The 16,350-nt window shown below is 44.0% G+C and overlaps 2 protein-coding genes across 3 annotated transcripts; both read right to left on the reverse strand.

Moving 5' to 3' along the window:
* Positions 1-396: 396 nt before the first annotated feature.
* Positions 397-7,918, reverse strand: LOC135585494 (probable histidine kinase 4). 2 transcript variants are annotated; one of them, XM_065088209.1, is made up of 12 exons: positions 7,132-7,918; positions 6,588-7,039; positions 5,869-6,117; positions 5,621-5,790; positions 4,522-4,740; positions 4,241-4,427; positions 4,103-4,154; positions 3,773-4,002; positions 3,418-3,516; positions 2,468-3,180; positions 1,487-1,978; positions 397-1,039 (listed from the first exon to the last, which is right to left on the reverse strand). In XM_065088209.1, the coding sequence occupies exons 2-12, from the start codon at positions 6,867-6,869 to the stop codon at positions 787-789; spliced, it is 2,946 nt and encodes a 981-aa protein (XP_064944281.1). In that variant the 5' UTR covers positions 6,870-7,039; positions 7,132-7,918; the 3' UTR covers positions 397-786. The 2 variants fall into 2 exon arrangements, with proteins under 2 accessions (XP_064944281.1, XP_064944282.1); XM_065088210.1 differs by lacking the exon at positions 7,132-7,918 and having other exon boundaries at positions 432-1,039; positions 5,884-6,117; positions 6,588-7,007.
* A 5,435-nt stretch (positions 7,919-13,353) lies between these two features.
* Positions 13,354-15,956, reverse strand: LOC103969250 (probable inactive receptor kinase RLK902). The gene is made up of 2 exons (XM_009382739.2): positions 14,287-15,956; positions 13,354-14,186 (listed from the first exon to the last, which is right to left on the reverse strand). The coding sequence occupies exons 1-2, from the start codon at positions 15,635-15,637 to the stop codon at positions 13,558-13,560; spliced, it is 1,980 nt and encodes a 659-aa protein (XP_009381014.2). The 5' UTR covers positions 15,638-15,956; the 3' UTR covers positions 13,354-13,557.
* Positions 15,957-16,350: the final 394 nt, after the last annotated feature.

Raw genomic sequence — 16,350 nt, forward strand, 5'->3', positions numbered from 1 at the left:
CTTTTCTTCTGATCATAGTATATGTACAACTTCTTAAAATCCTAATTGTTCAAGAATAATTATTTTCTTTATTCTTTCTGATAATTCTATACATCCATATCAATGTTGTTATCTCAACAATATAAATATTTTATTTATATTAAAAATTAACTATTCATGCCCATAAAAATATTTTTTTCATCCAATATTATCATTGATGACATTATTGGCACCCTGAATTTCCATAAAATTTAAAGACAACAAGAGAGCATTTCCTTGTGCCAAATGTGGGCATTTATGTTGGATAATAAATGAGTGCTATTATTTTGAGCATGCCAAGATAGGATCTTCCCAAGTTCACAAACTTCAAATCCCACCTGGCATTGAGTAAATCATTTAATGTACTTGCCAGACAGCTTACAGATAAAAATTATGCTCACTAGAGTTCTTGATTAAAGAATCAGCATGAACAACTACAATTTACACTGAAATGGCATGGTATCAAATATTTCACATTGCCACATATCATCTAGATTACATGAATAATGACTATACTGTAACCCTAGCTCAGTGTTTAAACCTTTGATGCTGCTAGTTTCAGATTTACTACAGCCTAGTCGGAAGTTATAAAGACGGATGATCGTGGAGGAAGATTAAATCTTAAAACCAAGTTGCCGCTTCGAATCCCTAAGAGAGAACTTCTCAACAGCCTGTCAATTTCCGAAAGGTCGCTCAGGAAAGAACTAGTTCATGTGCCAGTTTCCAGAATTGGATTCCTTGGATGTAGAGCATGTGCTCCTGTAAATGCTATGAAGAGCCAGGAATTTGTTGCGAAACTACAAATTTGGCAACTGCTTGATAAAGCTGAGCTTCCTCAAAGGGCTTGGAGACATACCCATCCATTCCGCATTTCACACACTCCTCATATGTTGCTTGGATAACATCAGCAGTCATTGCTAGGATAGGTAGGTGCCTTATAGCCATCACCGAACCGTCGTATGGGGAAGCTTCTTTATATGCCGTGCTCTCCATTATGCGTATCTGCCGTGTTGCCTCAAACCTGGCAAAAAGAACAAATTGTTCATGGTTCGCCTTGTCTTTAAGTGATGACTGATGGATACAGGTTTCCTTCAAGTCCGAAGCTTAGGTAGATGTTCTTTTACGACAAGTCGACGACTTCCTAATAGACCAGAGAGGTGACCTAGTCCAGAGCGGTTACAACACAGGAGGTTAAAGCTTTGAGAGCAGCAGCTCGAGCTTTAGGTTGAGTTGGCCTGGGTACCTCCACCCTAAACCCCCTGCCTGAGTTGCCACCCTAGAGGATGGGAAATCCTGATCCAGAGTGAACCCCTATATGCAATATAGCATTTTGAGCGGCAAAATAAGTATGATTTTTTGCTTAGGTGCATAGCTAACTTATTTATCATAAATATGAAGTTTCATCAGTAGAATAAGAAACTTTTGCCACCATGCAGATTTATTAACAGAATTATGCTAATATACATACCCATCCATCTCTGGCATCTGCACATCCATGAAGCAAGCATCAAACTTGTGTGGGGGTTGGAGCAAGGAAAGAGCACTTTTGCCACTTTCAACACACTCGACCTTGGCGCCATACTTTTTCAGTGCAGCAGCAGCAACTCTCAGATTTACCTTATTATCATCAACCACCAATATATTCTTTCCATCCAACAAGCCACGAAGGGAAGCTGAATTATTAACTATATCTTTATTTTGACATTTTCCCATCCCTAGCATCTGCTGAAAGCATGTTGCTATAGTGCTTGCACGAAGAGGCTTCACGATTATACTGTCTGCATGAGATCCAGCTCTTGTTTTATCAGATTCAGTGGTCAGGAAAAGAACAACCTTCGGTACATCTTCTATGTGACCAGCCTCTTTCCTTTGTAAGAGTTGATTCCGAGTATGAAAATCGATTTTGGGATCCCATGAATCTTTTTCAATCAAGAATATGGATGGTTGTTTTCCAGGTTGACTGCAGTAGCAGCAAAAAATAACAGTGAGAAACTCTAATAGCATAAGTCACAGTGAGAATAAATAACTGGGCACAGAGAAACATCACTGTTATTAGTTCCAGCATCAAAATCTTAATATGCAATTACCAAAGTAAATTTACATTGGTCAAAGCTAACCTAGTAAAACAACTGGATCTGATGGCTAAAGCTTACAGGGAGAAAAATATGATAAGAAGCTATCATGAAAATGAAATGCATTTTTTTGGATAAATATAGCTTTTCAATTTTTTTAATAAAAACAAATAAAATTATATCTCAATGGATGCCACTTAAACTGTTGTTCAGACATGAAGTGTGGACTTCAAATGGTACACAAGAAGTGACTTTTGTGCTTATGCCGGGAAAATTATAAGTCCAATATGCAACTTAATAGTTTTGAAGATACCAGCTACCAAAATGGACATGTATAATCACATTAAGAAAGGAAGATACCCACATACAAGGCTCACCTAGAATTTAAATAACCATTTTGTCCAGAGAGTGTATGAAGTGCCTCATTGATAGTCCTGACATCTTCAGTGATTATGCCCAACCTTCGCAGATGGTATTTTGTCACAGCAGCTCTAACCGGTTGTCTGTCAACTAAGATTGCCCTCATTCCTCTAAAACAGGTAGGCAATACTTCAGAAAGAGATCTCTTTGTATCAACACCAGAACTTTTTCCACATTTCTGGAGGACCGCAGTGAATGTGAATGTGCTTCCAACATGAGGTCGACTAGTAAAGTTCATTTTCCCACCCATCAGTTCAACCAGACACTTACTGATGCTCAAGCCAATACCAGTTCCACCATAATTCCGGGAAGTTGAGCTATCAGCCTGCATAAAAGGTGCGAAAACCCGATCTTGAGCATGTACTGGGATCCCGATCCCTGTATCTTCAACACTAACCATCAGAGTTACTTTATCAGCAATGCTTTCAGGAACAGACCCACTTCCAAATGTGCAGGACAGAGATGCCCCGTGTGAGAGTAGCATCTTAAAGCTTTCACATGTATTTCTAGAATTAGCAACTTCTAGACCACTTAATGTACTAAACACAGTAGTTGCTGATGTAATGTTCACTTCATTGGCATGCCCATTTAAACCTGTTTTTGCATCTATCACCATTTTCACATGCTCAGCGAGATGAACTTGGACAAAAACGTGACCACGCTCTGTAAACTGGGACAAACCAGAGATAGAAGATCAAGGTCCCTATTCAATTAATGTAAACATAGACAAGTTATTGTTCGTTCTAAGAATTTTCAGACCATGAGCTACACGATGGCCCTATTTATCATCCTGAACTGATATAACATACTATAGGTACAAAATTCATCCTGAAATAACTAACTGAAAATGCTACAACAAATAGAAAGGAAAACATCTCGTGCCTAAAGAAAAAGTTTGTGTACTCACCTTGACTGAGTTACCAACAAGATTTGTAATTATTTGCCGAAATCTCCCAGGATCACCAGTGAGAATGGTAGGAACTCTATCAGAAACATAAACGGCAAGCTGCACTTGCCAAAACAGCATCAAGAATAGGGAAGATTAAAATGCAAAACACAAAATTCACCTAAAATGAATCAAGTTGCAGTAGCATCATCTCAAATCACTTACAGCAGAATAAAGCAGAAAAGGAGATGAAACATATTTATATGTTTAAATTCTTACTATACCAATGTTTATAGACTGCCACAGTCTTTACAGCAGTCATCCAACAGAATATGCCATTAATTTTCTGCCATGACAAAAGGAGGTTAAAACTCACCTCTATTCCTTTTTCTCTTGATTTTGCAGAAAATAATGATATCACATCATCTAGGATGGATCGCAGGTCAAATGGAACCGACTCTATTTCTAACTTGCCAGCTTCAATTTTTGCACGGTCAAGTACTTCATTAATTAATGATATCAGTGCTCTTCCACAGACTTGAGCAGTTTGTGCATAATCCATCTGAGTTAAATTCAGGTCTGTATCCAAAAGCATATCAAGCATACCTGGTGATGAGAACAAATGGTGATCAGCTTCCACATTATAAAGGTTTTACTGTAAGCTATGAACTAATTTTGCCTTGTAGAATGAGGGACAAGAGACTACCAAGAACTCCATTCATAGGTGTTCTGATTTCATGAGAGACAGTAGCAAGAAACTGTCGAAACAAGAACTTGTTCAGGAAAAAAAAAAGAAAAAGAACTAAATGCAGGTGTTGAAATTTACAACATTCAAAAACACAACCTGAGACTTAGCAACATCTGCAGCCTCTGCTTGCTTTTTTAACTCTTCCATTTTACGAAAATCTTCCTTAACATTGTCATAGTGACTCCAAGCAGCATAACCTATGTAACCTACCAGCATACAAATCACAAATATACCAGATGGTGTAGTGATGGATGATAGTGAAACCGGAGGTTTCTTTCGGTACCTGCCAAGGGATTCTCAGGATATTAGCCGTAAGAAGATCTAAAATCAGAATATCCCAAACAGCAGTCTAGCTCTAAACATGAATAGAACATTACCTGCACTTCATTTGGTGTTTCCTGAATGGATCTCCAAAGTCAAGCATACTGACATGTGAGAGTGACATGTGCCCATCAGGAAGATGAACTCCATACATCGTTAAGGGTTCAGATGCATTTGTAACATCATACACATTGACCACAATTTCCTGATTACCAGCAAGCTGGTGCAATAGATTTTCCACAAGAGACTCAACATCAAAGGCTCCTCCAAGGTATCTGTTTTTTCATACGTTATCAAATCTGAGAAAACAAGACAATAAAAGAAATAAAGAATATCCTAATACAGAAATGTTTTGTAAAGCAACCAGCAAAAGCAAACTATGAATTTTGGTTTATCGGCTCTTTTCTCATTATTATGATAATACAGCAACCAAATCCGTCAAAGGTTCTTAGTTAATTCTTTGTTGAATGGCACATGATCAGAAGCCTAAAATCTCCTAGACAACCTTGTATAAGTGTATAGTTATCTAAGAGTATTCTTAAATAGAACATATGGCAAAAGCACACCTTCCAGAAGGATGTTACTCTATTTACATGACCACGTTATAAAAATTCTACCCAAAAAAAATATTTACATGGAATTCATGATAAACGCACTCAGAGGAGAAAAAAAATTAGAAAAGTGTTAGCATATCTGCAGCAACCATAACTGCAAGTGTATGATCTAAAGTCTGGCCAATCAAATGACGAACAAATTTTAGTAGCTAATCAACCCACAATACTAACTGCTGCATATACTAGTAAACTGCATTTATTCTTACTATAGCCTGAAGAGTACGACATAAAGAAATTAAAAAGATTTATACAGAGAACATGTTCAACAGTGTTTATACAGAGAAGCTTTGTCATCTCCTTATTGAACTTGAAATGATGGTTTGAGCAGAAAGGAATTCAGAAACCACCAACTATGGTGTGGCTCTTTTGGCTATTCATTGTCATATTGCCTAACTCAAAGATCTATGTGCTAGTATATACTATTCTCACTCAGTAAACTTACAACTAAAATGTCACCGAGTTTCAAATGGGCCAGTCCAAATGTACATAAAATGGATGATAAAAGATTTGCACTGATATAAATAGAAGTATCCCATCTCACCCAGCAGTTGCCTTCACACGCTCTTCAGCTGTAGCATCATCTGGAAGACCTGACAAATATACAGGGAATGTTAAAACCACGCCCAGATGGTTAGACTCCAAAAGTCTGAAGGGCCTTGTAAGTACAGCTTTTCCAGTAGCTCTAGCCCTTAAGATATTTTCACGATCCTCCTATTGTTTGCACGGAGAAAATGTTAAAGCACTGGCAGGAACAATACTGAAAAAGGTTTAATGAGAAACTAGACAGACTTGGTTCCAGTGCACCTCTCCAGACATCATATCAAGGGCTTCAATGTAGGATACAGTCTCCTGAGAGTAAATCACAGGCGCATACTCATCTTGCACAGGAGATGGCTCCCGATTCATAGTCTTGATCATCCACCCCTGCTGATTCTCAAACAGTTCTCTCTCAGCATGGACAACCCGTTGTGCATAAGCTACTCCGTTCAACAACGGCCGCTCAAAAGATGTCCTTGCCGCGTAATTCGCAAATGTCACCTGAAAGCAAATTCGAATCAGCACAACATCAACAGATCCAAAAATCATCAGCTAAACTATAATCTAAAATGGATAACCATATAGGAGGATATAAAAGAACACAGATCAGACTGTTTAGAGTAAATCATGGAGGAAAAGGTACAGAAGTAGAAAACAGAATTCCACAAAATGAAAATACCAAAATAGTGAACCCGAAATAAGATTGACAAAATTGAAGAACCGTGTTACGAAAATAAAGAGACACAATTTGCAACCATCTTTACCTGAGTAAATAACAAATATTTTAAAGAAGAGATGACTGAAGCTTCGATTCATTGACAAGTTACGAATAATATGTTTGTTGAACTTCAAAATGAAAACTAAGAATAATAAAAGATACTTGATAGTTGAAACCTTGATCATCACTAACATAGCAGATACCTTGGGACCCAAATTAATTGAACAATGAGAAATCAACCATATCAACATACCTGATCGAGGGCTGGTGGGTTTTTCTGGTAGTGAAAGGTCGAAACAAGGATCGCTAGAGCGTGCACATGGTTGACACTCACAGCAAACTGCTCCTGCAGCATCCTTGCCCTCTCTTCGCACATGCTCGTCAGCGTCTCCCCTGCCTTTCTCAAGCTTTCTGTCCTCATATGACAATGTAAGCCTATGCAAAAACCTACTGAAAGCATCATCCACAGTACCATGATCACATTTCGGTTCCACCACCACCTCTTGTCACCTTCCGCCACCGTTCCCAAACCCATACCACCAGAGGCCAACACCCAGCCTCGCCTCCCCTTTTCTTCTTCTTTCTCTGCAGCCCGTTCGTACAAAGTGATAAAAGACAACTTTTTAAACCCTTTGCTTTCCCTTTTGCGGGAAAGTGAACAAAGTGCAGCTTGGCGACTTCTTCTTCATTGTCTAACTCATCCAACTACGAACGATCAATAAAAGGAAATATAGCTCACAGATTCCAAAGAGGGGAGGTGAAGAAAGAGAAGAAAAGAGAACCACAAAAGAACGCACCTTTTTCTTCAGATCTTTGGTAGATTTTTTTGGGAATTAAGGAAAAATCCAGATAGCTCATCTGCTCTGATATCAATTAACAAGTGGTGAGGTTTAGCAGCAGAGCCGAAGAGAAAAAGAACTGTTTGGAGTGCAATAGAGTGGGGACGAGGAGGTATTCAAGACAACCCCTCCTTTCTCGAAGCAACAACTGAATCGAATTCCAGGATTTTCACAGGATATCCGGCGATTAAATTAATGTTTTCCTTTGTGGATTATCTCACTATTATATTCCATGAATCTCATCCGTTTGGCCCACCGATCTCTTTATCATTTTCCTGTCGCCTTAGCCTCCTCCTTTGTTCCCCATTCGCCTTATTTCTTTTCCACTCGTCAGCAGACTGGGAAATGATGCGAGATCCGAAACAGTACCAAGTCTCCTCCTTTTCTTTTCCTCTTTACACCGATCATGAGTGTCAATCCTTTTCCACCGATTCTTGGAGAAGCTCCGTTTTTGCCCTTCTTCCTCGAGTGTTAGGCGCCAAACCAGCATCAGAAGACCAAATTAGCAGCTGAGAAATATTCTCCGACTTCATCCACCGTGCTCAAATTCAAAATGAGGCCTTTTAGCTCGTCGTCATCCAGCAACAGCATTTACCGAGTCTCAGGGTTCCAAGAGCTACCTTCGTTCGGCGCCGATCGAACGCGAATCAGTGGCCGTCATCCGGTGATCGAGTGGCAATCAGAGTGGAGGGAGAGGGAGAATCCGAACGAGCGTTTCCCGTCCGTACACCGCCGCCCATTAATGGCGGGGAGGGAAACGACCTCTCTCTGTGGGATCGACAGCGAGGGGTTCGTAGGCCTTTTTGTCTCGGCTATTAGGGTTATTAGGGTTTTTGCCCACCGGAAAGCAGGAAAAAAAGGTCAGAAAGAAAACAAAGCCATCGCTGTCCGAAAGATTTCCGACGACTATTGACGATCGCACGCTTTTAAGAGAGATCGAACCGGTCTTAAATTACTGAACTATCCCACCCCAATGGCCTCCTTCGATGCAGTATCTCCTTGATTGAAGGGTAGTGTTGTCATTTAAAACTCCAATATCCTTTTCTTTGGGGGATTATTGTCGAGCGCCGCTCACCTGCATTAGACCAAACGGTTGGCCACTGACGACTGCCTTCTTGTGGGACCGTCTTCTTTGTCCAATGGAACAGCGTGGTTCCGCAGTCTGGTGATTCGGCCGAGACAGGTACGTGGTGCCCAACTCGTGTACCTCGCTTCAGCGCAAGCATAATGACCGATATGCCCAGATAACTTCTCTCAATTACTAAAACACCCCCTACAGCCTCTTCCCTTCGGAGGGTATTCTTGTCATTTAGCTTTTCTTGAGAGGAAGTGGAGCTTGCACCAAAAGCTTTTACTTGGATGCGTGCGGGTCCCACGTGGGACGAACGACACCCACCAATCGGACTCAATATTTCCCCGTCGGTGCTTTCCCGACCTTTATGCGCCTTTTTCTGTCCTGTAAAATGACAATTACGTCCCTATGTGACGTGAAGCGACGTTCAGCAGAATGGTAATAATGAGAAGCAACGATGAGCAAAATAGTCCTGATGATGGGGATATGGGGATTTTCCCCTGTCTGCTCACTCGCAAGTGTACTCAAACACACATCGTGGTCCAGCACCTGCTCATGTACGGCTAGTATCCTTCTAAGGCTGCTATTCTTTACTTCATACGAATTTTTGTTGAGTATAATTGTCGTCACATATATTATCCATTCTTTTTTATTTCCTATATGTTTATATTTTTGTTGTTTTGCTCCCCAAAAAAAAAGAAGGGGAAATTATGCAGGCAAGAAACATATGATATGGAATATAATTAGTTCTTATATCCAAACAGTCACATGCTTAAAACATGATAGCAGCCTCACATCCACAAGCAATCCCACAGGCTTATTTCGTAGGTAGAATATTATTATTCCTTCATATCTTGTGAGCATGCATCACACTGTATCTTGATATAAAATGATGAAATGTTAAGGTAGACAAACCTATAGACTAACATATTATACATAATTGCCAACTTGATATAGTTGTAGAACCCAATGTACAGAACTCTGAATGGCTTTCAGTCTGGTATTGAATGATTGGAATGACATATTGTGGAACATACAATAATGTTTGATTTCTCTTTCCAATTATAAGTGGTTGTAGTGCAGCTTACTTCTTGGCATAAGCAAAAAGGAGGAAAGATAAAGTAGGATTACACCTTTGATTCATATCCTTAACAATGGAAGAAAATGAAGTCCCTCTTCTTCTGTAAGACAAGATTTATATCTTCTCGATTACCAAATCAAGGAACATCATATTTTGATTTGTAGTTCTTATTCTTTTTTGTTCCTTCCTTTGTTTTATGCCTTCAGTTTGATGCTTACAGGCAACTGGTGGATCAAATTTGAGAGGCATATTAATGAAAGAACATTATTGTCTCTTTGTCTCAACCCAGAATCATGGAGAAGGGAGATATCTACACAACAAGAACATGCGTCTTGGGGGACAAGAGATCTCCTCACATGGCTGTGATGTTGCCTTTTGTCACAGAGACATCGAGTGCACCATAGAAAAAAATAAAAAGAAAGCTTCCTCCATTGCATACAGACCTGTTCTATGACCTGATCTCCTTGTCAGCGTGCAATCCTCACCGACTACTACTGAGTGCACTCTGAATGGTGCCTGCAGTACACAATGACGGAAACATATGTGGAGCTTGTGATCTCTCTCTCAAGGACTTTTGACCTTCCAAGTCGAACCAACAATCAACATTTGAGGCTTCATGCCAGCTTCTAACTTGTAGACTGGGGAAGAAGAAGAAGTGAGCTTGCATGTGGTGTTTCATTACCTCATCACTCTTCTCATTTAGGACTCGCCTGGTCAAGCTGGTTTGACTGCGGTCTCAAAAGGCTTATCTGAAGTCTTTCTTCTTTGCTTTAATAAGCTTGATGCTGATGGACCAGAAAGCTACAGCCCAGCTTAGCCGAGAGCTTAGATGAGCTGTGTTCTGGTGCTATTCTTATGGTCAAACAGCATGGAAGAGAGGTGACCATGGTTTCGATGGTGATGGGAGCCATTAAACATTGCATCATCGATTAGATCGCAGTACCACACTATTGGATCATGGCAGATTGGTGTTGGGCCGGTCAGCCCGGCCCACCAATGGGATCTTCTCCAATTTCACCATTTATTACAAACTTCCAATTCCTGCTTGTCGGATAGAGAATCAAATCTGCAGGTCGAGTTATTGAGGACGGACCGTCCGATTACTATAAATCTATACAAAGCTTCGAGATACCAGCGATTGGTGTTTCTGTTCTCAAAAGTGGGGCCCTTCGAGGGAATGCTTTCCTCCTGAGGACGCTCGGACACGGGGATTCGGTGATCCAACGGCGGACATCCACTCGACTCGCGTCCGGAGGGGAGAATGAGCGGGGAGCGGACTGGAGGTCCTCAAGATCAGCCGTCCGAGTTTTAACGAACGGCCCTGACGGATCGCGTCTGATGGGCCCCGACGATGCGAGTCCTACCGCGTCAAAGACGCTTACGCTTACGGTCTGTCAGCGGATCATAATGAAATGACATAATTGCCCATATGAAGACGTGGTGTATTTTTACCGTAGAAATACCACGCAGGTGATCGAGCGGTGGCGATTGGGCTCTGCCATGGATCGACGGCAGATCTCACAGAGCTCGTCTTGGACGGCTTTGATTGCCTCTAGGGCCTCCAGAGCACCACTTTCGCGCTGTTCACGGTAGACAGCTGGATAAAAAAATAAAGCGGGAAAAAGTTATAATTTGGCATAATTGTCACAGCATTAAATATATAGTAATTTGGCATAAATTATTATTATTTTATTAAGAAAGGGGCTAATTATTATTATTTTATTAAGAAAGGGGCTAATTATTATTATTTTATTAAGAAAGGGGCTATCTTTTTTTCGTCCTTATACTAAAAAAAAATTATATTGACATTCTTATAGTTACGAAAATAAAACATCTAAGTTTACTTATCTTAACGTCATGAAAAATACGAAAATAAAAATAAAAATATAATTTTAACATTATGGTCGGTGATGACGAACAGTATCAATGGTGATGAATGACAACGTCGCTAGAGGTCACGAATGATTGTTGTGGATAATGCGAGCGATAACGAAAGGTAATGACTAATTTGGATCTGTATTATTGTTGATGTAATTACTAAGCGACCCTTTCGTTGCTTTATATTCGCATTGACGTCGATATAATTTTCGAGCAGTAAAAGGACTGTCGATGTAGATATCGAGTTATTTTACTCTACGTCTGCATCGATTTTGATGCAGTTGCCAAGCAACACCGCTCGATATCTACATTAACATCGACATACATGCAAAGCAACTCTCATTTCTCATCATCGTTCTCATGATCCACAATACCCACATGTAGCTCCCAGCGACACCATAGTCCACTGACATCATTCGTCATCACCAAGTGAAATATTAAAATTATTTTTTTTATTTTTATATTTTATTAATAAAATAAATGATGTCAGAATAAATAGATTTAGATGTTTTATTTTTGTAATTATAGAAATATAAAATAAATTTTTTAAATATAAGAACTCGACTATTAAATGTAGCTTCTGGGATTCTCTGTAATTAGCTAAAGAAAAGTTAATTTATCTTTTTATTATTTTCGAATTGTTATCATAACAAAAATAAAAACGATTTAAATAAGGTGAATTAAGGGGAGTCAATAAAGTCCAGAATAGAATACGTACAGTGAAGCAAAAGCTGTTGCCTGGACGATGGAGCGGTTGAGGAGCTTCAGCTGTGGTGGGCGCGGACGACGTCCTGGTAAACGTAGCGGCGGATCCGGAGGTGTCGGTGGGCACGATGGGGACAGCCGGGCCGGCCGAGGCAGTGCGGGCACATGCGGCGGCCGCAGTCGATGCGGTAGATGTTCTCCTCAGCAACAGCTTTATCCATCGCGGCGGTACGCTTTGTCTTCTCCCTCCCCCTTTCCTCTCCCTCCTCCTCCTCCTCCTCCTCCTCTCGCTCGATGATGCTCGCCTTCTTGTAAACAGTAGAGTATAAGCTCACAAGTCTGAGAACCAGAGAAGAGGTAAGTTTTCATCAACTTTTGTTTGTCCCCCTGTACCAGCATTTCGATTGGTCAATGAATTACCGTACTTGAGAACATTTATATCCACAAAATATTTGCTTTGCAGACAATTTTATTGGACTAATCGAAACAGCTGCTTGGAAAACTGATGCTCGTTCTGTTTCAGTGATCTCCGGCATCGTCAATGGAAGGATGATCGAATGACCTTTTGCAGGTTATGGTCAGTACCTACTGTCCAGGCTCAGTTTGAACTCTTTTCTACGTACAAAACAAGTGCTTGGCATATGGTCCTCCAAAGCGAGATAGGGCTGTGAGCTAGCCTGATCATTGCTCATTACTCCCAGAACATATAATAGCTTGATCAAGCGAGTTGCGACCGGGAGACACTTGAGGTCTCGTGTGGGGCCGTAGTCTGGGCTTGGACTGGATCTCCATCATGGGCTCACTTTGGGCTTTCTAAGAAACGTAAGATGGTGGAGAAGGACAAAGTATTCATCCCAAGTTGTTGGGTTCTTCTCTTAATGCCTAAATTGTTCCTCAAGGTTGGGTTAGGATTCGACTTGTAGGTAGGTGTTGTTTCTAACATTAAATGATATGGCAGTGACTAATATCTACGTATATTTAATCTCCTTAAATCGGATTCGTATATTCTCTAATAATTATATATAAAATAATAAATTGGTATGCAAATCAAGTTGGATGAAATAGTTCGTTCTCAACTCCATCGACAGCTACAGCTAAATTATTGTGCTCACGGGAAGAAGACATAGCTGATTAAAGAGCTTGCGACAGTGTCACCAACCTTCAATTATCAATCATATAATCCACACTGTTAAGGCCTCCAAGTCACACTCCTTAATTCATGCCGGTACACCAGATTCAATTAAATCTCTCTCTCTCTCTCTCTCTCTCTCTCTCTCTCTCTCACACACACACACACACACACACACACACACACACAGTCTCTTTCTGTGTTTAGCCAGTCACAGGCATAACCTACATCACCATAAGAAACTTCCAAGCAAGAAAAAGACCACTTACATGAGCAATCCACCAGCAGCCATTACAAGTCCAGCAAGAGGCGACAGAGACAGAAGAACAGATATGATAAGAAAAGCTATGAGTGACTTCGACACAAGTAATCTATCCGACACACACTGTCCGAACCCTCCTTCTACAAGTTTGAACAGCAACAAAGTAACAAACAGCATGTAACAAATAGCTTAATCACAAGAAATGAACGCAAAATAATGCTCGGAGTGCATAAATTGTTTCTCAAGTAGCTTGATAATTATGGCCTGGGAGACATGCCGTCGCCGTCTTCGATGCTCGGTTGGTCTTGGTAGGACGACGCGAGGCTCCTCGACTTCGAGATGGCTTCGATGCGAGCCACCACGTCGGGCATGGAAGGCCGCTTGTCGGGATACTGTGCCGCACAGTCCGTGGCAAGCTGAAGGAGCTGCACCATGTCCTCCTCCACGTTCTGGTACCTCAGAAGCTCCGGGTCGAACACCTCTGCGGTCCATTCCTCTTTCACCACCGACTGCACCCATCTCGGGAGGTCGAAGCCGTCGTCGTTGAGGGCCTGCGAGGGGGCTTTGCCGGTGAGCAGCTCGAGGAGGAGGACGCCGAAGCTGTACACGTCGGCCTTCTGGGAGACCTTTCGGGTGTCGGTGACCTCTGGAGCCCGGTACCCGGCGACGCGGGCGGTGGCAGAGGCTGAACCCACAAGGAGGGCGAGGCCGTGGTCGGACACCCGGGCTTGGTATGACTTGGTGAGGAGGATGTTGGAGGACTTGATGTTGCCATGCGCGGCTGAAGGACCTGTGGAGTGGATGTACTCGATGCCGCGTGCCGCTGCAAGGGCAATGCCCGTTCTTGTTTCCCAGTTGAAAGGTGTTCGACCGGATCCTCTGTTGCCTGCGCATTGGATGGCCTACGTTTAAGCTGAAGCAGAAGAAGAAGAAGAAGAAGAAGACGGATTGTTGATGGAGGGAGGAGGGAGGAAGGGTGGGCATACCGTGGAGGAGGGCAGAGAGGCTCCCCATCGGCATGTACTCGTAGACGAGGAGCTTCTCGTCCTTGCTGAAGTAGTAGGCCATCAGGGGCACCAGGTTGGGGTGGTCTATCGCCCCGATGGCCTCCATCTTCTCCCTGAACTCCGTCTCTTGCAGGTTCACGTCCTTGAGCCGCTTCACCGCCACCGTCATCCCCGTCTCCAGCACCGCCTTGTACGCGGTCCCGAACGTGCCCTTCCCCAGCACCTCCGCCGACGCCCGCAGCAGGTCCTCCAGGTCGAACGGCCTCGTCCCTCCCTCGCCGAAGAACACCAGCTTCTTGCCCCCGGCGGCAGCCGACGCAGCATCCACCGCTGGACCCGCCGCCGCAACGCCGTTCCCGTTCGCTCCACCCTCGCCTAGACTCTTGTCCCTCGGCTCTGCTGCAGCTCCCATCTCCATCTGCTTTCCGCCCGCGGTTGCTGCCTCCGACGACCGCGCTTTCTTTCCCCGGCAGAGAAGGATCAGCACGACGAGCACGATCAGCAACAAGGCCGCGGCGCCGATCGCGATCCCTGCGATCGCGCCGCCGGAGAGCTTCTTCTTTTTGCTGTGGTCGTTCTCCCCCGCGCCGTCGGCATTGCCCGCGGCCGGCCCCTCTGCCGTCGGAGACGGCGAGATCTCGCCGGGGCACCGCCCGAGGGGGCCGCCACAGAGGCCCGTGGCCAGAAACGCGGTAGCCGGCTGGGAGCGGAGCTTGGCGGGAATCGATCCGTTGAGCTGGTTGTAAGACACGTTGAACTGGACCAGGTTGGGAAAGTCGAGGGCCGGGATCTCGCCGGTTAGCCGGTTGTTTTCGAGGTAGAGCGTACCGAGGCGGGAGAGGTTGTTGAGCGCCAACGGGATCCCGCCGGTGAACTTGTTACCGGCTAGGTTGAGGCGGACGAGGTTCTTGAGGGAGGAGACGAAGGGCGGGATCTCGCCGGAGAAGTCGTTGCCCTGGAGGTAAAGGTTCCGGAGCTCGGTGAGGCCGGCGAGCTCCGGAGGGAGAGGTCCGGAGAGCGCGTTGAACCGAAGGCTGAGGGTGTGGAGGGCGGTAAGGTTGCCGAGGGCGGCGGGGATCTGCCCGATGAGGCCGGCGCCAGGTAGGCGGAGCTCGTCGACGCGGCCGGACTCGCAAGCGACACCCTGCCAGGAACACAGCGCGCCAGGGGCGGAGGAGTTCCACGTCGGCAGCGCCGACCGGCCGACGGCTTCGCGGAAGGCGAGTAGAGCCGCGGCGTCAGCCGCCAGATCCGGGGCCCCGCCGGGGAGGCAAGCCAGCAGCAGGATGGCGCTGGCGAGGAGGCGGAGCCAGACCGGGGGAGGAGCCATGGTGGGGAGGGGGCGGCGACCGTACTCACCGTAACGACCCACACCGTTACAATGCACAAGAACCTAAAGCGAACACATGGTGGTCACACACCCTCTCTCTCTCTCTCTCTCTTTATGCGCAGGCAGCCTCTCTCTCTCTTTGTTTCTTTTAGTGAAGAAAGAGAACAGGAAAAGCGAGGGAGAAGGGGGAGAGGGGGAGAGGGGAACGCGGAGGAGCAGCGTGGAGTGGGGGTATAAAGCTCTACTTTTCTTTTCGTTTCATTGAATTCTTAACTTTAGTCATACTTGGGTGTGAAGAAAGAGAGGGAGGGATATGGAGATCATAGCGGAAGGCTTTTAGATTAGTAGTTCAACACGTCTTTCATGACCGACTATAATATGACCGGAAACTACGTGCAAAGAAAATGAAACTTCAGTGATTTCACAGGTTGTTTTAATTTTTAATGTAGCTGTTATAAAAAAAGAGGCAGCAGAGTTAAAGATCTTTCGATCTTGGGTTGGCGATGCTTACCTGGTCCGAGTGGGCCCCTAAGCTGGTCCCACCTGATGCTTACCGTCGCCCTTAACGGATGTCGGTGTCCTCCAGCTTCGCTGACATGGAGGGGTGGCGCTGTCACTTCGCGCGCCTTTGTCTTCACGCTAACGGCAGCGAAACGGCGGGTTCGCAAACCGCGAGGAAAACACCGCCCTCGGCTTGCCCGGCGCGGCCGCGT

This window comes from Musa acuminata, chromosome BXJ1-10 (genome assembly GCF_036884655.1).
Source record: "Musa acuminata AAA Group cultivar baxijiao chromosome BXJ1-10, Cavendish_Baxijiao_AAA, whole genome shotgun sequence".
Lineage (NCBI taxonomy): Eukaryota > Viridiplantae > Streptophyta > Magnoliopsida > Zingiberales > Musaceae > Musa > Musa acuminata.